At 41.1% G+C, this 25,337-nt stretch overlaps 1 protein-coding gene across 2 annotated transcripts in view; it reads right to left on the bottom strand.

Moving 5' to 3' along the window:
• The window catches only part of etv6 (ETS variant transcription factor 6), a 40,440-nt gene that overhangs the window by 5,694 nt on the left and 9,409 nt on the right, over positions 1 to 25,337 (bottom strand). For both annotated transcript variants that reach the window (XM_085138582.1, XM_085138583.1), the window contains exons 3-4: positions 6,906 to 7,070; positions 3,956 to 4,090 (exon numbers count right to left, since the gene is read on the bottom strand). In XM_085138582.1, coding sequence (XP_084994708.1) covers positions 3,956 to 4,090; positions 6,906 to 7,070 — 300 coding nt within the window. The remainder of the gene's footprint in view (positions 1 to 3,955; positions 4,091 to 6,905; positions 7,071 to 25,337) is intronic.

Consider the following 25,337-nt stretch of genomic DNA (forward strand, 5'->3'; position numbering starts at 1 on the left):
GAGTTGTCTGTCTCTGCGTGTTAGCCCTGCGACAGACAGGCGACCTGTCCAGGGTGCAGTATGGTAGCTGGAATAGCAACATACCCAAGGATGAGCAGAATGACTGATATGATGAAACTGGGATTTTGTTACACTTAATTATTGCAAACACAACTAAAACTATAACTGAAACTAATCAAAACTAAACTGAAACTAAGGATTTTCAAAAAAATAAAAACTAAACTAAACTAGCAAACAATTGGTAAAAACTAATTAAAACTGATATAAAATTGAAAATCTGAAGTCAAAACTAAATAAAAATAAAAACTAATGAAAATTGCAAAACTATTAAAACCCTGGAAGGAACTGACCTCCCAGCCCATTGTTCCTTCAGTGGGCTGGTTTCAGTCATTATGCAAATGTCCTGTTTATAAGATTGGGGAAACCTGCAGTCAGCTGAGACTGAAGAAGTCACTTGGATGAGAGACGAAACGTTTCTCCCAGAAAACGCTACGTCCAGATGAACAGAATCAACTTTTGGAGAGTCTCCTATAACGTAAAGCTGGAAATTCATCAGCATATGGCAGGAAATTCTGTTTTGGATATTCTACATGTTGTTCGATTCATTTAAAACAGAAGAATAATCAAGAATCTGAATCTCAACACCAAATCTTTCATTTCCCTGGAGCCAGCAGGTTTATATAACTCCCAGTGTTTACCTTACAGGTGTGCCAGCACCAAACTAAACTGCTCTTTATCTGAGGCCAGCAGTCACTGAGCAAAGAGACACATAAAACACAGAATGTGACACTTGGACTTAATCTGGTCTCAAAGACGACAGCATCCCTCTGAGTCTCAACTCACTATCAATATTAAAATCTTTCATAACTTGTACTGATATTAAAACGTGAATGTTCTGATGCTACTGTTCGTGCCCAGCTTGGTTTTCACTGGAAACAAACAGCAGTATGAAGAGAACGTTTAGATTGCAAAGCGCGAAATTCTTTTCATATTTTTATAGTCATGTAACTTGTTTCCTGCTGCTGTGATTTATCACCACAGCGAGCCAGCTTCAAGGTGCTGATCACGAGCGTCACACAAGTCAGAAAACAAAAAACACTAGGTGTCACTAATATTCTACTTTTTAGATGAGCATGCCTAGTGTTTTTATTTTTGAGGCATTTTTGAGGCACAACTCATACTCCTGTTGTTCTTTGAATTTTGCTCTGATTTTCAAATATCTCCGGTGGAACCTGAGACAAGGAAGGCAGCTGCAGAAAGCAGCCAGTAATCCAGTCTGCTGTAGCGTTCGGTGCGCTGTATTGTTTAAATAAAGCTGCATTTCCTTGTAGAGCAGGTTTTACTGTCAACATTTGAAGTTACGGCTCCATCTCATTGTTGGTGTGTCACATTTCCTCAGATCAGAGCCAGAAAACAGTCTCAGGTATCCACTCGAACATGATTATTACTTCCTTGTTTTCAACAAAGCAGGGTGTCAAGTAAAAGCGCCGGTGCGTCGCAGAGGACAAAGGCAGACGTAATCTGTAGCATAATACTTCTAAGATATTTTCATTCAGATCCAGTCTTGTTTTGTTTCACAGCGTCGCCTTTTTAAGGAAAAAACGTTTTGCAATAATTGTGTTATTGGTCTAATGACGTGGGTTTATGTAGCCTGATACACAGAAATATGATTTATTTCTTAAAAAGCATATCATGGAGACAAAGATGCATCACTTATAATAATGTCAGCGCTGTTTCCAACAAACTGTTACTATTTTAAGATAATGTGCACTTTATTTTTTCCCAGAGTTGGGAAATTTCTTAGTAAGTCAAACAATGGCACAACGATCTTTGTTTGACTCTCATAAGCAGCTACATTCGAAGTTACTTGGTTTAAGAGTTCATCTGCTCCATCCAGCCCACACAGAGTGATTACTCAGTGTTCAACGAAGATATGAAAAGTACAACTGTTAGTTCAGTTTATGTTTGATTCGTTATCACAGCAAAACAAATGAGTTACAATCACAGTTTCATTGTAACTATTCGTTCTTATTGTGGCAGCTAAGTTTAGGAAGCCACCTTTTTCTAAATTAGTGTGAAGACAATTTTACATTAACATATATTATTCCAACCTTTATCAGGATAAACATCATTAAAAAATCTCAGCTTGTAGTTATGTTAAGTTAAATTGGGCTCGCATTAACTACAGTGGTAATGTAGCTGCTGTGGATCTCGTGCTGGAAGCGCCGACGCAACGTTTTTGTGTTTTTACCCAAACATGAAACAAAGTGTCTGACAGGGGACAGAAGTTTTTGGGAACAGTTTAATCGTTAGTTGTCATATTTATTGTACGGTGTAGTTGTCAATAATATCTGCACTATTTTAAGCTTTAAAGAGCAAAAGAATCACTATATTTATGTTTCTCTCTGGGTATTAGACATAGGGCTGCTCGATTATGGCAAAAATGATAATCCCGATTATTTTCACTGAAATTGAGATCTCGATTATTTGACGATATTTATTTAACAATAACAATGTGTTGAATAATGACTTTAAAGATTGTCAAAAATAATATAAAATAGTGTGCAAATACTGACAACAGTGCAAATGTTTGCAATATAAGAAATAAATGAAAAATGTAAACATCTATGTTTAGTGAACTTTGCAGTGTTGCTCTGTGGTGCAGCTACGACACTGTAGCAAAGTTTACACACTGTGTCTACTTGATCCACGTCTGACTCTGAACCCATAATGTTTCCACACCACTGAAGTTTTTTTACCTCTCTTTTCAACCAACAGCAGTCACTCTCCTCTCCAAATAACTTCTGCTTAGCTTTCCGAGCTTCCCTCGGGTCCTCTTAATCAGCGGTCCCCAACCCCCGGGCCTCGGACCGGTACCGGTCCGTGAGTCGTTTGGTACCGGGCCGCGAGAGTTGAGGCTCAGGTGTGAAATGTATAGTTTTCAGGGTTTTTATCGGTTTTCAGCGTTATTTTGTTATCGTTTTTATCGTTTACTCGGTTTTCCTGGGTCTTTTCACGTGTGTTATGAATAAATCTTCTTTTTTTTCGGTACTGGTTTTATTTTTTTGTATTTATCCGCGACACCTTAAAGGCCGGTTTAAGGTGAAAATATGGCCATGAAAATATTGTCGGGCATAAACCGGTCCGTGGCGCAAAAAAGGTTGGAGACCGCTGCTCTTAATTGTTGTGACACGTGTTGGAAATGCAGAGAGGTGCGCTCGATTTGCCACACGGAGCAGCGCGAGAGTAAAGCACGAGGGAGGGGCTAATAATCGACTTAGTCATTTTTAATGACCGTTGAAAGCCCAGATCGTAATCGAGATTAAAATTCGATTAATTGAGCAGCCCTAATTAGACATGCATGTTAGATTGCCCATGAATGTGGGCATGAATAGTCTCTCTGCGTTAGACCTGCTACAGACCGGCAAGAGCACACTCCAGCGCTCAGACAAGTGTGATAATCCAGCCGCACCACAACTCTGAATAGAATAAGAGTTTATACTTCTACTCGTGACACTGACAATGACTGTAAGGGTGCTCGGAAATCATTTATTTATATAAAACATGTGCATAAATTGTACGTACATGAAGTGTTTTAAGTTAATTGGATACTGTATACCCATTTCTGCAGCTAGTTATTTATGCATCCCATTATATTTTCTAATTTTTCATATCACATGACCGTTTGGGCACAAGCATCACCATCTATCATGACATCTGACATCTTTATACAATAAAACTCTGAAAATGCAGCAACCAGCTCCGTATTGGAATTATGTTATTTAAGTGCACTCTAAATAAATAAAGAATAATTTTGCTTAATATTAGCAAAAAAAAAAAAAGGTGATGCAGACAAGCTGCTGTAATGAGAATGCATTATTGTTTTGTTTTTAACTTTTCAAATGCATGTGATGTATGCATGAACAGGGGGCGGGGGAGTGTTTACTGGACTGACCTTCGAGCTTCAGGTGCTGCACAGCGCTTTCAGGCAGCGAATGGAAGGAGTTCCCAGGGAAGTAACCAGACGGATAAAACACATGAGACTTCCTCTGCTTCAGGATATGTTGCAGCAGCTCGTACAGGACATCCCCTGCAGAGATGCAAAGGTCAGAGGTTACCGTGCGTCTCCTGGTAGCCGTTTTACGCCTGCATAATAGGTGAAATTAGCATTGGCATCGCAGACTCAAGTTCCACTTCTTCTTCTCCTCTCTGCTTTCCAGGCAGTGTGGAACTTGAGCAATAATGGAATAAATTTAGAGAGGTGCTTCTACGACACAGCAGCCTAGCACTTTGTTTGTTCCTAGAAAAACGTTTTCCTCGATATTCAACACCTTACCCCGATGACCCAGAGGGTATAGAATTGTAAGTTCCCTATCGGGTGACCCTACCCAGTCAGTTTCCTCTTACATTTCTGCTTCCACAGAGCAGATAAAACATTGCAATGCAGTTATTAGCTTAGTCAAAAGAGAAGTTTCACAAGAGAAACTCTCTGGGAGCAGTTTGGATTTGTTAAACGAGAAAATGCGCTCGACAAATCCAAATACCTACAGTGCATAAAGCGTCGGGACATCTAGGAGATGACGACAACTACCGTATGTGTTGACAAAAGTAAATGAGCCATGAGTCTATATGACCCCGGTGTCCTCCTTTAAGTGGTTATATTGCAGTGGCGACACCAGGCACAAAGCTCGAGCAGGAAGTTCACTGAATGATTTACAGCTGTTTTTCGTGCCCGAACACCGACGGCAACAGCTCCGCTCCCAAAATATTTACACTGTTAACAAATGAGCACAGGTACTGTGGATGTGATTCTAGCAGAGGACTACCTTCACACACACTTTGTGAACGAGGAAATGATTCTCATAAAGGAAGTGATGGTGAACACGCACACACCCCTTTCAGTTCTCACTTTCTGGTTCTGTGGCACCGACTGACACCGTGGGGAAAATTCCTGCTTCCTGGTGTTTGCTTTGATTCTGTATTTAATATGCTGCTTTAAAACCACAGCTCTGAAAACGACAAACTGTACACGATGAATGACAAATACCAGCAAACTAAAGAAACTGTGTTAGGGGTAAGTGGTACCATTACAACTGGTGATTGCACATATTTCTGCAGAGATGTGCAGGAAATCGCCTATTTGTGGTGTAAACTGCATAAAAGGCAGTTCATGAAACCATTAAAATAACAAAATCATCCCAAAAAGCCAACTAGAAGTTTCCCAACTGTCTTGCCATCTTACATTGGAATCCTGGAGCGCTATCTTTACTGTTTCAGGTTTCCCAATCGGTGTTTTCAAGTCCAAACATGTCACTGCAATGGTAACAGGTTATGACATTCCAGGGAAAAAACTCAGGCTATTATTTTAATGTTCTATTCTTAGAGCATCTACAAAAGAGAAATACGCAGCGAGCAGGGACTGATGGGAACAGCACCCTTATAGTCACGCGAAGGAGGAAATGGATACTTCACTAGCCAAAAAATGTGCTCTGTTCCCTAAACTGACGTTTACAGTGAGAGCACGACTGAACAACCACTTGTACAGAAATATGATCAGTCTTATCGCTTTGTGTGTGTGTGTGTGTAGCTCCTGAAACCATCCAACACCACGACCACAGCGTCGCATAAGAAAAGGAAGAAAAAAATGCAAAACCTGTAATGATGATGAATCTTATTTTCCACGTATTTCCCAGACCTCGATTTCTCGACAGGATGTGAACATTTTGCATAGTGCTGAAACATCCTGATACGAGCCCGACAGCTGGTTCTCATCCCTCTATAACCAGAGCCACTGACAACATTCAGTATCCTTTAAAAGGAAAAGGGGGATGTATATATTCTGAACAGAGCAACTGTTACTTAAACCAGCTTATTTAGACGTGACTCAGCTGATCAATACTATAATTTATACAGAGTGGATCAAACCCACTGATATATAGATCCCCAAAAAACCCAAGGGAAAGAAAAAATGCAGAAAATAAACGAAATTAAAATTAATAAATGAATCTTTTATATTTGTCCACATAAATGACCTAATTAAGTATTTATTAATATAACGAATGAATTACTTTAAATATTATCCACAATATCTTTTGCATTGCCTGCCTGCTCATCATCCTGACCCAAATCACACATCCCGTCCTTCATCCTCGAGCGATTGAGTAAAATTTCCAACTCTGTCAGGGGAAAACACTTACTGTTGTTTTATTTTTATGCGCCTGGCCGCTGGCGTTGCCGGGGTGACAGTTGAGGTTGCCTTGTACTTCCTGATCAACCGTCTCCTACTTCCTCCCCCTCCAGCAGCTTTGCTGTAACAGCTGCCTCCCTCCACTGTCACCTCGCCCTGCTGCCATTCATGCCCTGCTCCAGCTGACTTTATTCCTCCGCCAACACGAGAGCTTTGTTTGTCTGCGTGTTTGTCGCCGGGATTACGCAAAAACTAGCAGGCTGAATTTCGTGAAACTTGGAGGAGATGTGGAACAACAATAGGGCATCGACCTTGGCAGAGGACGTGCTCTCAAAGCGTCCTCTTAGGTGATTTTCTTAAAAGGATGTAATGATCTACGCAGTAGCATCACTTTTCATATATAATTATCCTTAATGCCGGTTTGACTGGCAAACCAGGGTCAGTCGAGCCAAACGCTGCAAAACTACACTTCAGCATGTTCATTGACTACTTGTTTGTAGCCATTTTTCCTATTTTGTGTCTAACAAAAGCATAGTCTCATGTTTTTCTGCACATAGTCCAGCGTTTCCATCGTCTAAGATAGTTGGAGCACACAAATCTAATGGAATCTATCTAAGTGACTCATTTGTTAAACATTTCACTGATGTTTCCAGTTTTCCGAGCTTAGACTGCACCTCAAAATGGAAAAAGAAATAAAAGCGTGTAGAAAGAGAGGTACCAGAGGGAGGGGATCGGTAGCGGAAGTCCTCCTTGGTAAGCAGCAGCAGGGCTTTGCCATTCATCTGGAAAGAACCGCTGGTGATCGGGCGCAGGGCAAACTCCTTCTCAGCCCATCGTAGCCACTGGGCCACGTCGTCCCTGCTCCAAAAGACTGGCTGCAGACCTGGAGGTGGAAAGAAAAAGAAAGGCTTAGGTAAAGAACAAAATAAAATGGAGGTGAAGAAAACAAAGATGAGTTCAGTGAAGAAGCAGCATAAGGATGTGGGTGGTGATGGTGCTGGTGGTGGTGGGGGTGGGGGGAAGAAAGTAGGAAAGGCAGGAAGGAAAGGAGGGGGGAAGGGGAGACAGGGTTAGGGAGGAAAGGAGGAGGGGAAGGAGGGGGGTAGGAAGGAAGGAGGCAGAGGCACTAAAAAGGATATTGAGGAAGTGGAGATAAAAGCCAAAAGGAGGGAGCGATTACGGGAACGGCAGTAGAGATAAAGAAAAAAGATGAAGGAGGAGACCATCAGAAAGGGAGAGGAGGTTAGAATAAAAGATTAGAAGATGATAGGTTAAGGGGGAGAATACAGAATGACTCAGGGATGGGAAAAAGGTAGGAAGGGAAGAGCAGAAAGACTGTCAGACTTATTTTATTTGATCTGTTCTGATCTGTCCTGCTCTTTGCTCTCTGAACTCCACACAGGCACATCAGAGGACAGACAGTTTATTAGTTTGTGTATAAAAGGACAAGGGCACACGGAGGGAAAAGAGCAGGCGAAACAGGAACTGTTTCTGTTTTTCTTCCTCCTCGCTTGCAAATGTTTCTTTCACTGCTGGGGGAAGAGGAGTAAAACATCTGCATCTTTGCCGATGAAGAAAGATGAGAGAAGACTGCAAAAATGTAAAATATCTGACCGAAAGCTCGGCCTCACTTGAAAGCCGTACAGAGTTATTTGATTTTTAACATCAACTGCTGCAGAGGTAGCGCTAACTTTACTGGAGCTAAACATCTGCTGAGAGCTTTTCTTGTGGTTGAAACTTAACCTTTAGATTGCTAAACAAAGAATCCCGGTGAAAATATAAGTGAGACTATATGGAAAGGATGAATATTTCTGTAGTTTGTGATGTTGTAGGACTTACTTCGCTTACCTAGAATGCAGTGCAGATGTATGCTTCCAGCTACAAGCAGAAACTACCATTGCTAAATTCAAAGCTAAGGATGATACATTAACTAAAAGCATAGCGATCTTCAAAAAGCTCAAGAAGAGACTGAATTAACATTAACAGCCTCTTGCTTAAGTCTGAATTTTACTGTAAGAATTAAATTATATGGAAATTTGCTTTTTTTAACCACCTAAGTAAGGATAATACGCCGGCTAGCGAAATGATAAAACAAATATATACTGAAATTGAACTATTTCATTTTATAGGTTACTTAATGCTTTTACAAATGTTTGTCAGTACTGCTAACTTCCACTGCTAAGCCTCATAAATTCTCTCGCTGCCTATTCCTTGCTTGCTTCAAGGGCATTTGGACCCAGAAATGGCTCATGACATCACACTTAAGAAGCGGATCAGTTTAACAGAGTATATGGCTAACTTAGACGACTACCAACCACTGCAGCTGAAGCATGAGTCAGTGTTGGGAAGGTTACTTTTAAAATGTATTCCATTACAGAATACAGATTACAGAATACATGCCCCAAAATGTATTCTGTAACGTATTCCGTTATGTTACTCGATGAGAGTAACGTATTCTGAATACTTTGGATTACTTAACATATTATCATGCTGTTTACAACTACATGAATGTACTATTGCTGTGATTTATTACTGTTACTGAAGGTCCGCGACTCCGAACCGTAGTAAAGGGACCTCTGGCTAATACGGTGGGTTCTGTGTCGGGCTGGTAGCTGAAAACTAGCTTTACTTTGTTGTCTGCGTCAAGTTTGCTAGCAGAGACAGAGAGAGGCGTTGAAAGGCTGCTCCAACGGAACTTATTGTTTCAGAGGAAAACACGAACACGGTGTACAGTCGAGTCTTAATAGCTTACTTACAACTGGGCTCGTCAGGCTCTCTTCTTGGCTGCAGTGGTTATTATTATATTTACATGCTTCCAGCTCCCGTTTTTGCTCGATGACAGCTCGTACTTTTCCTTTTTCTCCCTCCCTCGCTCACAGACACATAACGTGTATGGCAGTCCATTCTCCCTGCAGCACGGACTACACTGCCCATGATGCTACATTCTTTAGAGCTATACCTGTAGCATTCTGCCTGTTAGCTTAGCACAACAACAACAACGGGCGCTCTCTCACCCAGGAAACACGCAGAGAGAGAGAGCGTCGCCCTGTAACCATGGCAACCGTAACGCTGCCACCTGAAAACTACAGAACGTAGCTGTCAAACAAAACCCAAACAGTCCTGACCCGCCACAATATGAAACAGGGAAGTACCGCCGTGTAATCCATTTATTTCAACAAAGTAACTGTATTCTAAATACCACCTTTTTAAACGGTAACTGTAACGGAATACAGTTACTCATATTTTGTATTTTAAATACGTAACGGCGGTACATGTATTCCGTTACTCCCCAACACTGAGCATGAGAAACTATTTTAGAAGCTGTTCCTCTAACAGTCTTAGGAAAATCCAGACTCCAGATAGTAGAAATATTTCTAGAAAATACACCGATTGACCAAATTCCCATAAATATAATCTACATATGCAAACAACACAGGTTTTGTAGCTTATGCAAATATGCTTTGCTGTGTTACTGAGATTCGATCAAGTGTTATCACAGTAAATTAACACCAGTTTCTGAGTACTGAGGCTGATTTAGCCTCTGTGATTATTTTTAAGACGCATAACAGGACGCACACAAACTGACCCATATTTATTTCAGCGGACACAGATCCTGCCACCTCATATCATTTTCTACTGTTGGTGTAACCCAATGAGTTACTGTATGACTCAGGCTCGCCTCTTCTCTTTCACAAGGATAGAAACGCACAAACACAGACTTTCAACACTGTCCGATCAGAACGTCCACGACACCCACACACAGCAGAACTACTCATTTCTTACATCACACTTATCACCCAGCCTCAAACACTTCCTCTGGGACTTGGACAGCTGTTATCTTGGGCCGCCAATGTCATTGTCACACAAGTAATAGGAACCTAGTGCTCACTTTCAGCCAGCCACCCCCACCCCACTTTAGCTCCCCCCTCCTCCTGTCAAACAAAGGAAGTTTTCACAAAGAGCAATCAATATAAAATGAAACCCTGTCTAGATTGTCAGCTTCCTATTTCTTCCCTTCTAGACCTCTGTATCCAGATAGTGGCACGAGCACCATGATAAGGCCCGGGAAGCCCTAGGTTATCTGAAGCACTGCACACAGCCTGTCCAGCTCTGACCCTCAGCTTGTCAACGGGCATCCCACAAAAGTGTCAGGGAATGGGATACAGGTGTTTCACAAACACAGAAGCTTACTTACTTGGTCTCTGTGTTTTTCATAGGAGCTGCTTCTTGGCCCACAGCAGAAATCTTAGCGAGGCTACATTTCCTATCACCTGAAGTATGTGTGACAATGAATGTCACTTTCGTCCTCTGAAGCTGATGTAAAATGCTATCATACCTTCCCAATGTAAATTACTGTTAGTAATGGATAACATAGCAGAGATGGAGCTAGAATCCACTAAAATACTATGTCATGGACTTCGTATCAATAATGAAGCAGACTGCCATCCGCATTGCATACACCAGCTGTAAGTTTGTCCCTCGTGGCTGGCTTGTGAGAGCAGTGAAGCCGAGGCGGGCAGCAGTGCAGCCAAGGTCACGAGGTCATGGCTGTGGTATGCTCTCTCCAGGGCTGCAGAGAGGTGCTGCTCTGCCAAAACCCCTCAGAGATCCGGTCTGCCGGCCTCAGCCATCTGCACAGAGCCCAAAGGAGGAAGCAGCAAAGGGAGCAGAAGGGAGGAGAAGACGGAAGAAGGGGGCCCAAATACACGCATCCCACAACGCACTTTGCCAGGAAGCAATCCAGCGTGGGCTCTGTTTCAGCACAGGAAACTTCCTGCGGTAAGGTTAGAGAGCAATGCCGGGAGGCTTATTAACAGACAGCAGCAACATGGAGAAAAAAAGGGAGAGTGGAAACAGAAAGGAAGGAGCAGAGAGAACAGCAGTGGATTGTGTGTGAAAAGGTGACGAGGAAAAAAACATAAGGCAGACTTGGATAAAACTACAAAAACAAGAGGACTAAAAGACGTAAGAGAAGAAGGCCGAGCAAACAGGAAACAGATACGATGCAGTTAATGAGAAGGAGCTCCCAGAGTAGGACATCATAGTCAGTCCTAAAGTCATATGCATGCTCTACGTTGCTCTGTACTGATTTCTGAGGATGTACGGTCATGGTCAGACTAAAAAGGTCCTTACAACAAGTCTGTGACAAGCCTTAACCCTTTAAGACCTACCATAGAACCAAGTCCGCCAGAGCTTATATTATATGTTTACATGCTGTGGAGCCATTTTTGGGAGCATTTCAAGTTGCTATACATCAATACAACCATTACAGCCCAGATTTTAATAATATGTCTGCATTAAGTGCATAGTAATTACATAAATTGCAAAAAAGTGCAATAGACTACAAAAAAATTGAAAATCGTTTTTGCTTTTTTAACATATATTTCTAGTTAGAGAAATTTAAGAGGCTTATCCCTCAAAACTGTAAATACAAAAAAGTTGCACAAAATAGTTTCCCACCACAGGAAATTTATTTTGAGTGTCTTCATAGTTTTATTTTTGAAATACACCAATTTTTATATACTGCAGGAAAAACGAAAATAAATATTATAATGCAAACTTGCAAAAAAGCAGCATATGCATCAAAATAAACAATTTCCAGCAGTGCAATGTGAGTCCTAAGCATCCCAGAAACCACACAGAAAGTCATAAAGTCAAAGATAACTTTTAAAAACACCAGTATAGGCTCATTGAGGCCCGGATGGTAAAAAAACTACATTTCCGTGAAAATGACGTCACTTCCGGTTTTGGCAGGTCATGGCGGACACACGATAGTTCACGCTGACGTCTTATCCAATGTAGGAAGTGTTATGAACAGCTGATCGGATCGGCAAAGCGTGTTTCTGGAATATTCTGTTTTTGTTGCTGCAAGTGCTTTTTATGCAGTTTTTGCAAAGCTATATGTGGAAGGAAACTGTGACAGAGGACAAGCTGATGGCATAAGATGTAAGTACAACTCCTCCGGTTTCATATGCAAAAAAACTATTGCGCTAGCTTACGTGGTTGCAGAGCTACCGGGATTTAAAAATAGTTACGCAAAACAGAGCGTGCTGCTCCGACCGGCTTTAAAGGGTTAAAGGTTTAAAGGTGCATTTTACAGCAGGATGGAGCACCATGTTACAAAGCAAAAGCAATCAGCAAGTAGCTCAGAGATGATCCAGCTAACATTTGGGTACACGGTCAGGAAGCTCCCCGAGATCCAAACTGGACTAACGATCTATAACCAATCCCTAAAGAGCAAAGGATGAGCAGAAGCCTACAAACTGATCAGCTTAGAACACAAAAAAGTAGCGATCGACTGGGATTTGGCCCAGAAGCAAAAATCCAGAATGCCACACGGAGTTTGAGAAGCTATGAAGGAGTCTCCACAACATATATACTGGATACATAGGTTTATCTGCCAATAGAGGTCTTTGACACCAATCAACCTATATCATAAAAATGTATAAGAAATAATACAAACTAAAACAGCAAAGTGTAAGGTAACCTAAATGAAGTAAATCAAACAAGCTACTACAGCCAGTCCATGTCAAATAGCATTCCCTCACTGCAACATACATCTAAAGCTGCAACGCCATCTCTTCAGCAAGCTGACTGTGAGTGGTTCTCCACCCTTTGGGGATGAAGCCATCCAGGAACCTCGGAGTCTTCCTGGATGGCTCTTTTAAACTTGAGAAACAGGTGTCCACTGTGGTAAAAAACAGCTTTTACCAGTTACGTCAGATTTCCAAAGCAAAGCCGTTCCTTCCTTTAAAGGACCTTGAAAAGCTTATCCACGCATTTATTACATCCAGATTGGACGACTGTAACTCCCTCTACTCGGGCCTCCAACACTCCTCTCTTTGCCGGCTTCAGTTAATTCAAAATGCAGCTGCGCGTCTTTTAACAGGTACGAGAATCCATGAACACATAACTCCAATTTTGGCTCCCTGTTAAATATCGTATAGATTTTAAAATTCTTTTGTTCACTTTTAATATTCTGAATAATTTAGCGCCCAGCTATCTTTCTGAACTACTCCACTCATACAATCCCAACAGAGCACTTAGATCGTCCAATCACAGGCTCCTAGTACAACCTAGGACTCGAATGAAGTCGAGAGGTGACCGGGGCTTTGCATCCGTGGCACCTGGACTCTGGAATAACCTCCCTGTTCATATTCGTACTGCCGAGTCTATCCAGTCTTTTAAATCACATCTTAAAACTTATTTTTTTTACTTTGGCTTTTGATTCTGTCTAGTTGGCTGGTCCAGCTTGTTGTGTTGTTACCTATTGTTTGTTGTCCTCTTTTATTGTTTGTTTTAACTGTCTCGTGCTTTTACTGACTGTGAAGCACTATGGTCAACACTGTTGTTTTAACCCTTTAAAGCCGGCCGAGCAGCACGCTCTGTTTTGCGTAACTATTTTTAAATCCTGGTAGCTCTGCAACCACGTAAGCTAGCACAATAATTTTTTTTGCATATGAAACCGGAGGAGTTGTACTTACATCTTATGCCATCAGCTTGTCCTCGGTCACAGTTTCCTTCCACATATAGTTTTGCAAAAACTGCATAAAAAGCGCTTGCAGCAACAAAAACATAATATTCCAGAAACACGCTTTGCCTATCCGATCAGCTGTTCATAACACTTCCTACGTTGGAATAGACATCAGCGCGAACTTTTGCATGTCCGCCATGACCTGCCCGAAACCGGAAGTGACGTCATTTTTGCGGAAATATAGTCTTTTTTTTACCATCAGGGCTTCATGAGCCTATACTGGTGTTTTTAAAAGTTATGTTTGACTTTATGACTTTCTGTGTCGTTTCTGAGATGCTTAGGACTCATATTGCACTGCTGGAAATAGTTTATTTTGATGCATATGCTGTTTATTTTTTGCAAATTTGCATTATAATATTTATTTTCGTTTTTCCTGCAGTGTATAAAAATTGGTGTATTTCAAAAATAAAACTATGAAGACACTCAAAATAAATTTCCTGTGGTGGGAAACTATTTTGTGCAACTTTTTTGTATTTACAGTTTTGAGGGATAAGCCTCTTAAATTTCTCTAACTAGAAATATATGTTAAAAAAGCAAAAACGAATTTTCAATTTTTTGTAGTTTATTGCACTTTTTTGCAATTTATGTAATTACTATGCACTTAATGCAGACATATTATTAAAATCTGGGCTATAATGGTTGTATTGATGTATAGCAACTTGAAATGCTCCCAAAAATGGCTCCACAGCATGTAAACATATAATATAAGCTCTGGCGGACTTGGTTCTATGGTAGGTCTTAAAGGGTTAATATGTGCTATATAAATAAATTTTGATTTGATTAGATGTCACCCATATGGAAAAGAAATAGTAAAAACTTACATGATTTACTCATGAAAGTGGCCACTTTCTCATTACTTTCATATATTGTTTTAGTAAGTATCCAAAACATACAAGTTTCATTATATAATTTTTCAAGGGATCTTATATCTGTTTTTACTCTTGTATGCTTTTCATGCAAGTTTCACACAAGACAGATACAAACTTTATAAGATTTATATATATCTTTTCCATATGGGCAAGTACTACTGGTTCCACATTTACATATTATTTCTGAGGTCATCACTTCCTATTTAGATGCCCATTAAGTTTTATGGGGGATATTATCCATGAAATCCTGACTCTTTGATAATAAGTCAAAGAGTCAGGATTTCATTCAACACAAACGGGGCCAGGTAACTAATGAAAGCTGTTGTCAATTCACAGTAAGACTTATGTATATCAAAGAGAAGGCAAGAAGTATCATAACAGTATTAAACAGAGCAGTACAGGCCGAACCAAAATGACTTTATAAGAAAATTGGGACATGAATGAAAGGTGGTACTACCAAATTAATGCTCACATAACCAAAGCAGGGATTTTATATGAGCCAAACAATTCATTAATCGAGTCTTACTGGAGATGTTTGTAACTGTACCAGTTCCTGGTTTAGTTTTCCAAAGCTTCTCCGAGCTGCAGATCATTCACAGTCATCATTGTCTCTCATGTTTCTGTCTTCTATGCTTATTGAATTGACAAAAGAACACTTTGATGTTTTTTCAACATGGATAATTTCTGATTCACATTCAAGTTTCATTTTCAGGATCTTGTTCTGCATCTCATATCCGTGTGATGTAGACAGGAACTGATTCTAAACAGGACAGGAAACGCTAAGACACAAACATCCTTCGCTTAGAGGTGGAAAGGAAAATGGATGGCATGGACTGAAAGTGGAAGGAGAACAGAGAGAGCTCCTTTGAACCTGAAATTCTGTTCCTTCGATACTTTCACGCGCTATCTGGAGACGATAAATGTGTCCTTTTTGGTTGTTTTGCGGGAAGAAAATCAATTCCAGCCCCCCTCGTCGCTGGCCTGCCTCTGCCGACTGCATCTCAGGTTAACAGTCTTCATGAGAGCGTATGCTTGCGTTTACACTGAGTAAAACCCTCAAGCACGACAGCAGCAGGATCTCAAACCCTCGACTAAACCGTGGGCTCCTAATCCTCTCTGATGACACATAATTTTCACTCAGTGGTTTCTCAGGCCCCCGCTAATGTTCACTACGCACACATACACACACGGAGCTCACAAGTTGCCAAGGCAACTCACGAGCGCTTGGGATGAATGAAGGGAAGAGGAGGATGAGATCACTGGTATCTTGTTTCGTTGTTGCGGTACAGAAGCCCTCAGCTTCCCCTCTCAGCCAGACGAGTTAATGAGGTCCGTCCTGCTGCGAAGCTAAAAGGTCCCGTCCAGAATCACAGATCAGCTGTGTGCGTCTCACCATCGCTCACACTTCTGCCTCTCCTGCTTATGGATTTCTCCCCTGGCTAAAAACTTTGACAACCATCTCTTTTTTCTTCTTGACTAGCTAAAAAGAAAAAGCTTCAGACTGTTAGCCCTGTCCCACAGCTGTGCCACTTAAGCTGTCTTTTAAAGGATTATCATTTTGTCATTAATGGCTGTTGTTTTGTTAACAAGCTTTCTCAAGCACCATGACTTCAACATAACTACTATTTACTTATAATGTAAAACCTCTGAATAGTAGCGTACCACTACTAACACGTTCTGCGACTGACTGTAAGTACAACCATGCTGTTGCCCGGAGTTAAGGGTGTTCTACTTAAATTTTGAATTTAACTTTGTCAAACTTAATACTACAGCTTTATAGTACTGGCCCAAAGCCTACTGAGGAGAAGTACTGTGTTAGAGCACCAGATCAGCGATAGCTAGCTTTACTTTGTTTCAATCTACCACTGCAAAAGAAATTAATGAGCTTATTGCAATTTTTTTTGTAACATTGTAAAATATTACAATGTTACAACTAGAGCTAGCATTACAATGTTACATTGTAAAATATTACAATGTTACATTGTAAAATATTACAATGTTACAACTAGAGCTGGGCGATAGAACGATAACGATATGTATTGCGAAATAACTTTTTCTCGATAGAAAAATTTAACTGTTGCGATAGGCCTCACCGCTCTTGTCCTCTTAAAAAAAAAAAAAGAACAGCCAATCCAAATTAAGTAGCGCAGAGCCGAACCAATCACAGCCGCAGCGTCACGTCACGTGACTTGTTACGTACAGCACAAGTGCCAAGCCGCACATGTGTATTTGTTTGGGAAGCAGCCAGCCGCCGTGCCGCCCGGGTAATGGAGGAAACGAGTGCGCCAACTAGAGAAAAATCAACCGAGAGCGTGACCGAAGGTTACCGAAGAGAAAACAGATGATGGTTCCAATGCCGGAGAGATTGTCGAACGGAAGAGCCACAGAAGTTCCGTAGTGTGAAGGTATTTCGGCTATTTCAAGTCAAACAGAGTAGCGCGCACTGTAAATTGTGCCAAAAGCAAGTCTGGAAATACAATAAAGCGGTGCATGCTCAATCTCTGACTGCAAGCGCTAATTCGTCATTTGGCTTTTGTCAGACTAAAGTAACTGTTAAAACTGTTTGAAAAGCTCAGCTATACAACAAGGAGAGATTGAGAATTTCCTTTTAGTTCTCAGTTTATTTGATATTGACAAAAGTTAGTCAATTTTGTCTGTTCTTCTGTAAAACAAACTAAGATTTATTTTTTAAATTAATATTTTGTTTCTAAGTGGAATTGACAATTTAGTCTGTTTTGTTTGTTCTATTTTGAAACGTAAACGCTTTAGCGGCTGCCTTTTGTGTAGTTTGCAATATTTGCCTTTATTTATCTGAAAAAGTCTCATGTTCCTTAAATACATCTACCCTGTTGAACTTATTATGGGAAATAAATATTTAAATCAAAACAAGCTGCTGATTATTTCACATTTTACTTGTGAGCAACGGCACATTTAAATCTTACAAATATAGTTATTTGGCTTATATCGTGATATATATCGTTATCGCCTGAAATGAAAAAAACATATGAAAAAATCTCATATCGCCCAGCTCTAGTTACAACTTACGCCAAATAGGACACAAATTGCAATGCCATTCACACACAAACATGCTGTAGTTAAATTCATGGTATGACTGTATAACAGAACAACAACACATTGCATAAGTTTAGCATTTTCAAGCACTTTCTGTTATTATATTTGGACAATTAAATTCAATTTGAAGCATTATTGTGTTACATTTTGTGTTCCCCGTTTCTAGTTTGGTTGCTAGATACAAGTCTCTGTATGAGAATGACAGAATCAGTTTCACTTAAAATTTCCATTAGAGGAAAAATAAAAGAGAATAGAAAAAAACTGTTGCTATTTATTGATCCACGGTTTTCTAAAAAGTTTTATGCATTCATTCCAAACAATTAACAAACAGCTGCTGACTGAATGTGTTCAGTCATGTTCGAGCGTCATCACATCTCTTCATTTGTAAAACTGGAACCAAATTGCTTACATGCTATATTTTGAGTCATAGTAGGATCTGAAAGTCAGGTCAGATATTATTTTCTGTCAGAAACTCCAGACTTTCAACAGTCTAGATATATACAAAAACACACAACTGATACACACACTTCTCAGACTGAGAATTTCAGCTTGGCCTGACCTGGATGAACTATAACTAAATAAACAACAAAAGAACAAACAACCGCATCAGTAAGGCTGGGACTTTGCTCTTAAACTCAGAGCTCCTTAGTCACTCAGTTCTTCAGTAAATGTTTGTCTTTTCTCTCAAAGCAGAAGTAGGCGTATATTGGTTTTGCTATCTCAATGGAGGAAAGGTTTTCTTTCTCCAGACAGAGGAGGAGGAGGAAGGAGGAAGGAGGAGGCGGGTTAGTTGTGACCTCCTGACACCCTGACTCAGGGACATGTGGATAGAAGTGACACGTTTTCTCAGTTACTCCTCTCTCACACACACACTGCATCACCCCCTCACTTTCTGCACCGTACATCAATTCCCTGTCAGGTGGGTGCGGCAGGGAAAAATCCACCTCCAAACGAACACACACACACTTTTACTTTTCAGCCAGGAGAACCAACCCCCACCACCTCTCATATTCATCCTCTGCTTCCTCCTCCGGCATGCACAAGCCTGTCCCCGTCCAGCAAAACTGGACTTCATCCAGTCAAAACAAACATAAAACAGATCATCAATCACACTTAAACTTTTTATGGCCAGGAAGTAGCACGGCCTGTTTTTGATAGTTTGTTGTTAAGCACAGGAGCAAGCCGGCTCTTGTAGGCTAGTTCCTGAATTCAGCGTCAACTGCCACTCTTCCTTTTGTTCAGACGCCAATTTTTTCCCTCCCCTCTCCCTTCTTTTCTTTTCTTTTTTTTTTGTGAAAACGCAGGAGCTTCAAAGACGTTTGTTAACTAAATCAAAAGGCTCGTGCTTGTCTGAAACACATACACACCCTGTAAGCACACTACTCCTGTTCTTCTTTGCATGTGGAGAATGGAAGGGCAGGATTTATCCGTGTCATCATATCTAATGCAAAGTGCATACCTTCTTCTTTTAAAATGAGACGGTGTCTATTTGCGAAACCTCAGAGTCGTTTGCATCAAGTCTGTCGCTCCTGAAAGCAGTTTCAGTAATGACAGAGAGTTAAAGCTCAAACATACATTTACATTTTGTGTGACCGTTAATGTCGACTGATTTAATCTGGAGCAATTTGTCTTTTTCCACACTGCAAAGCTTAATGAGTTTTAGTGACAGTTGAAATCTGTCGAATCATTAGGGTTTATTGCTGTTTCCATCCTCCGCTGTGTAGTACTGGTAAAACACAAAAAGCAGGAAACCTGTGCCAACACTACACAAAGGTGGGGGAAAGCGTTTATTGTCCTCGAGCAAGGTGCATATATGTCCACGCGGGTGTTCCCTGGTAGGTGTGTGCATGCTTTTCTTCTTTGTGACAAACATAACAGACCAACGGCTGCCTTTCCAAGTAGGCTCTCATTCCACTGATGAACTCACCTCATAGTCTTAGAGACTCACCAACGGTAGTCCTTGCTACCTAGGTGAGTTTCTAGGAGCCTGGTTATGTTTATAGGGGCCAACTCACTACATGAGGGGCCATTATAAGACTCAATACTGTCGCCGTGGAGTCTGCTCAACCCCAGGGACAAGGTCCTCTCTGAAGTGTTAAGCTAGAAAAGAAGGCCAATGGAAGTTTTTTGAAGACAGCTCACCTCTTAGCCTTTTTGCTGAGACATGAAATGTCAACTCCAAAAAAAGTCGCCTTTTTTTCAATGTATTAAGACTACCATGATAACTGAGAACCTATACAGACATTAACCCTCTCTGAACAAGCATGTGAATCAGGGATCGCAAACCTGCGTCTCTTTTGCACAACTTTGCTGCATCTCCACTGGATCCCTGCGGCTTCGACCAAACAGCAACGAGATGACGGAGTTGTTTTCAATAAAAGTTGCAAGAAGTCTTTGCAGACCCATCATGTGTGGGTGTATAATCACGCCTCAAAAACACATTTTGAGCCAAGAAAACCCTGGAATTGTTCCAGGAATTGTTTGGTGGTAATTTTTAAATTGACAGTTTCCATTACTTTTGTTCCAAAATTTAATAATTCCAAAGTTTAAGTACCAAATTCTTATAAACACCTTGCCCCAGTCTAGTCACATGTGGTAAAAGATTTTAACTATTTTCACCTATTAGTAATACTTAGATGCTAATTTATACTTAATAGCTTGTGTTGCCTTTATAATACAAGGGTCGAATACATTTTGGGTCAAATATGACTCCAAAATTGTTCTTCTGACAGTAAGAAACCTGCTCCTTGAACTTAATGGTATCAAAAACCAGCATTGCTCAGCTGTTAGGGAAGAGCTGACGGGATCAAATGCCACTAAGTTGCAGTATAATAAAATTGGGATCCAGGTGAATAAAGGAAATAAGCTAAACTAGTCTGTATTCAAAAAAAATATCAATTCTGCAAAGTTTCCTTTTAAAAATCATAAGTCATCAAGGTCAATAGGTCATGGTCAACATTTCAAAAGAGCCCAATCGCGTCCCGTTTGGCAGGAAGTATCTCCCAAACACAGCGTTAATAAACGCACATGGAAGGAATGTCATTAACTGGACATTTATCCAGAGGAAATGCATTCGAGTCACGTGGGCTATTTGCAGCTGAGATTAACACACAATCGGTGTGTAAAACGTGTGTGTCCGCGATGTTTCGAGTAAAGAAAGCACACCATCGTCTTGTTAGAAACGCCATGTGGAGTGTGTCGCGGACAGGAAGAGCAGGGGGCTGCTCTTAGCTCACTCGCTGGCATGTGAAAACAGTTTCCCTTTCAGAAAAGAAAAGAGAGGAGTTAAAACACGCACACAGACACACACACACACACCATCAACAACAACATTTATTCAGGAAGCGCCGTCTGCCCACTCAGGAAATTCCTGAGGACAAGAGCTGCTTCCAGGGGCAGGAAATTTCCCCTCAGAAAGACCAAACACACATGCACGCACACGCAGACACACACACACACACACACTTTGTGACACCAATTTCCCCACAGCAGTAAAATGGGTAATATACCACAAAGTGAGAGAGAGACCAAAGGAAGCTTGTGGGGGATTGCAGTCATGCATGGTAACACACACAAACACATACACTTAGTCATACACACGCGTCCCCCCCCCCCCACACACACACACACACACACACAGTATACACCTACACTACCTCTGGCAAGCTTTGCACAAAGACACAAGATTCACTCACACTCATCCACCCACTCTTACAAGCACGCATAGTGCAAACCCAGCTGTGAGCACACACGTACACACACACACACACGTACACACACACACACCAAGGAAACCAGCCAGTCTTGTTTCCATGGACATAGAGGGTTTTTTTAATCATCGGGGAAGATATTTCTACTGTCGCAGCCAGAGTTCTTTTGTATTTAGTGTTTGTTGTAAAAAATAAAATAAATAAATAAAAATAATCGGCGTGTGTCACAGACCTTTAAATAATTCACTGTTATCTCAGTGACTAGACCCTCATTTGCGTCATTCTCAGAGTATGTAGGCGCCATGTTGGCCGATACTGCCTGGGTTGGGATTGAATTAAAAACCAAACAAATTTAGTTCATCAGTTAGCATCTGCATGGATTCAGTGTGTGTGTGTGTGTGTGTGTGTGTTCTTTTACAACTTGTCTTGCCTTTCACACAAACTAAAGAAAACAAAAGGACATGGATGGTTGACGGCACTCCTCCGCTAGCTTTTTAAAGCTGCACATTTGTCTACTGACAGACTAATACTGCTGCATTATTCCTTTAATGGCTTGTTTTAAAGCCAAAAAGAATCGAGTCAATTTATGTCTTCTCAAAGCAAAGTCCAAGCATTTAATTGACACATGCTCCAACAAAGCATGTCTCTTTCAACCATCCATCCATTCGCTTCCGCTTATCCTTTTCAGGGTCGCGGGGGGCGCTGGAGCCTATCCCAGCTGTCATAGGGCGAGAGGCGGGGTACACCCTGGACAGGTCGCCAGTCTGTCGCAGGGCCAACACACAGGGACAGACAACCATTCGCACTCACATTCACTCGCACATTCACACCTAGTGACAATTTGGATTTTCCAATTAACCTATCCCCACAAACTGCATGTCGTTGGATGGTGGGAGGAAGCCGGAGTACCCGGAGAGAACCCACGCAAACACAGGGAGAACATGCAAACTCCACACAGAAAGACCCGACCTGATGGTGGAATTGAACTCAGGACCTTCTTGCTGTGCGGCAACAGTGCTAACCACTGTGCCACCGTGCTGCCCTCTTTCAACCATTTACTGAAAAACTGTAGCAGGGTTTCAACCAATGCAAACGTGTTTCCGTGCAGTACTGAGCGTTGTTTAGTGATGTTATGCACTGGTCAAATGCTGATTGGACGACAATTTGGAATAGGCATAGGGAGCAACGGCAAAGATCACCAGGAATGGAAGAAATATGAAAAATACATCAAAGACCAGGAAGTACAACTCAAAAAGCATAGAACTTGGCTGATTGGATACATTTTGTTTCAAACTTTGTGTTCGTATGCAGTGTTGGGGAGTAACGGAATACATGTACCGCCGTTACGTATTTAAAATACAAAATATGAGTAACTGTATTCCGTTACAGTTACCGTTTAAAAAGGTGGTATTTAGAATACAGTTACTTTGTTGAAATAAATGGATTACACGGCGGTACTTCCCTGTTTCATATTGTGGCGGGTCAGGACTGTTTGGGTTTTGTTTGACAGCTACGTTCTGTTGTTCCAGGCGACAGCGTTACGGTTGCCATGGTTACAGGGTGACGCTCTCTCTCTGCGTGTTTCCTGGGTGAGAGAGCGCCTGTTGTTGTTGTGCTAAGCTAACAGGCAGAATGCTACAGGTATAGCTCTAAAGAATGTAGCATCATAGGCAGTGTAGTCCGTGCTGCAGGGAGAATGGACTGCCATACATGTTATGTGTCTGTGAGCGAGGGAGGGAGAAAAAGGAAAAGTACGAGCTGTCATCGAGCAAAAACGGGAGCTGGAAGCATGTAAATATAATAATAACCACTGCAGCCAAGAAGAGTGCCTGACGAGCCCAGTTGTAAGTAAGCTATTAAGACTCGACTGTACACCGTGTTCGTGTTTTCCTCCAAAAACAATAAGTTCCGTTGGAGCAGCCTTTCAACGCCTCTCTCTGTCTCTAGCTAGCAAAGTTGACCCAGACAACAAAGTAAAGCTAGTTTTCGGCTACGCGCCCGACACAGAACCCACAGTATTAGCCAGAGGTCCCTTTACTACGGTTCGGAGCCGCGGACCTTCAGTAACAGTAATAAATCACAGCAATAGTACATTCATGTAGTTGTAAACAGCATGATAATATATTAAGTAATCCAAAGTATTCAGAATACGTTACTCTCATTGAGTAACGTAACGGAATACGTTACAGAATACATTTTGGGGCATGTAATCTGTAATCTGTAATGGAATACATTTTAAAAGTAACCTTCCCAACACTGTTCGTATGTTATAACTTCACTGTTCTCTGCAGCAGGCTGATGGACCAACAACAGCACAAACATGAATAGCCCACAGACCAGTTGTGCTACATATTTCTGACACTGTCCACTTCTTCTTGTCCAAAGGTCCCAATGGACTACCCATGAGCAACCACTGCTGAGCCATAAGTTCGTCAGTCAGCCTATACCAGGGGTAGGCAACTCCAGGCCTTGAGGGCCGGTGTCCTGCAGGTTTTAGATGTGTCCTTGAGCCAACACAGCTGATTTAAATGGCTAAATTACCTCCTCAACATGTCTTGAAGTTCTCCAGGGGTCTGGTAATGAACTAATCATTTGATTCAGTTGTGTTGACCCAGGGTGAGATCTAAAACCTGCAGGACACCGGCACTCGAGGCCTGGCGTTGCCTACCCCTGGCCTATACTCACACTTGTTACAGGCTTTTACTTCTGGACTTTACATTGCATAATTATTCACGCTTTAGCTAGGCTTTTGATAAACAAATTCACCCAGTTTTTTCCATAAAAGCAAAGACTTGAGATAAGATTTGAGATGTACAAAGTATAACTTTTTTTCCTTATAACTAATGCCACTATATAGGATATGCGATATGGGTAAAAGTATTGGGTTACACCTCATAATCTTTAAAATCCAGATGTTTTAGTCCCTTGTCCACAGGTGTACAAAATCAAGCACCTAGCCAATCAATCTGCCTTTACTAATATTAGTGAAAGGGTGCGTCGTGAATTTCAGCATGGCATTGTAATAAGATACCTCGCTGTAACAAGTCACTTCATGAAACTTCTCCCCTCCTAGATATTCCAGGAGCAGGTGAAAGTGGTACTGCAGCGTTATAGTGGATTTAGCAACCACAGCAATAAGGTACCAGACCAAAGTTATACACCTGGGTACTGAAGCACATAGTGCATAAAAGTTGTCAAAGCTTTGCTGACTAAATAACTACAGAGCTCCAAACTTCCTCTGAAATGAACATCAGCACAAACAATGTGCACTGGGAGCTTCATGGCTTGGGTTTCAAAATCTAAGCAGCTCCTGTAGGCGTAACGTGTTGTTGTATGTAAAGTCTTCAAAAATAAAATAAAAAAACTCACAAACACCACAAAAGGAGTATTGTAACGGTTTTATGGTTTGAGAATCACAATTCTCATGTCCGTGTGGCATTTTCAAAGCTAAAGGTAGAAGATTATCTTAGCATAGCATAAAAATTCGAAATATGGGGGAAACAGCTAGCTTAATTTTGTCCGTGGCAACAAAGGCACCTACCAGCTCAGTCACACCCTTGTTTGCAAAAACACAGGTTGGAGTTTTATTGGCAGCTAGATGGGTATAATAACTTCCAGAAATCATGTTGCCAACAAGTGGTTACCAGGCAACCTTTGCATAATTCAGGAAGCTACAAAGACAAACAAGATGGAGCGTGTTGATTAGCGACGTTTAGAGTTGCTGATAAATAGATTTTGTTAACTTTGAGATCTAAACAAACTACTTTTCCTCTGTTTAGAGCGTTAAGTTAAGCTAATTAGCTCCTAGCTAAAGTTGTATATTGAAAAGATGGACATGAGAGGTCTGATTTTCCCATAATTATCAGCAAGAAAACCAATGAAAAGCTTGGTCAAAGACTACGTGTGTGTATCACTAAGGCTCTATGTTGTCTCAATGGCAGTTATTCTAAAGGTCACTTGAGACT

The sequence above is a fragment of the Neolamprologus multifasciatus genome, chromosome 17, assembly GCF_963576455.1.
Source record: "Neolamprologus multifasciatus chromosome 17, fNeoMul1.2, whole genome shotgun sequence".
In the NCBI taxonomy this organism is placed as follows: domain Eukaryota; kingdom Metazoa; phylum Chordata; class Actinopteri; order Cichliformes; family Cichlidae; genus Neolamprologus; species Neolamprologus multifasciatus.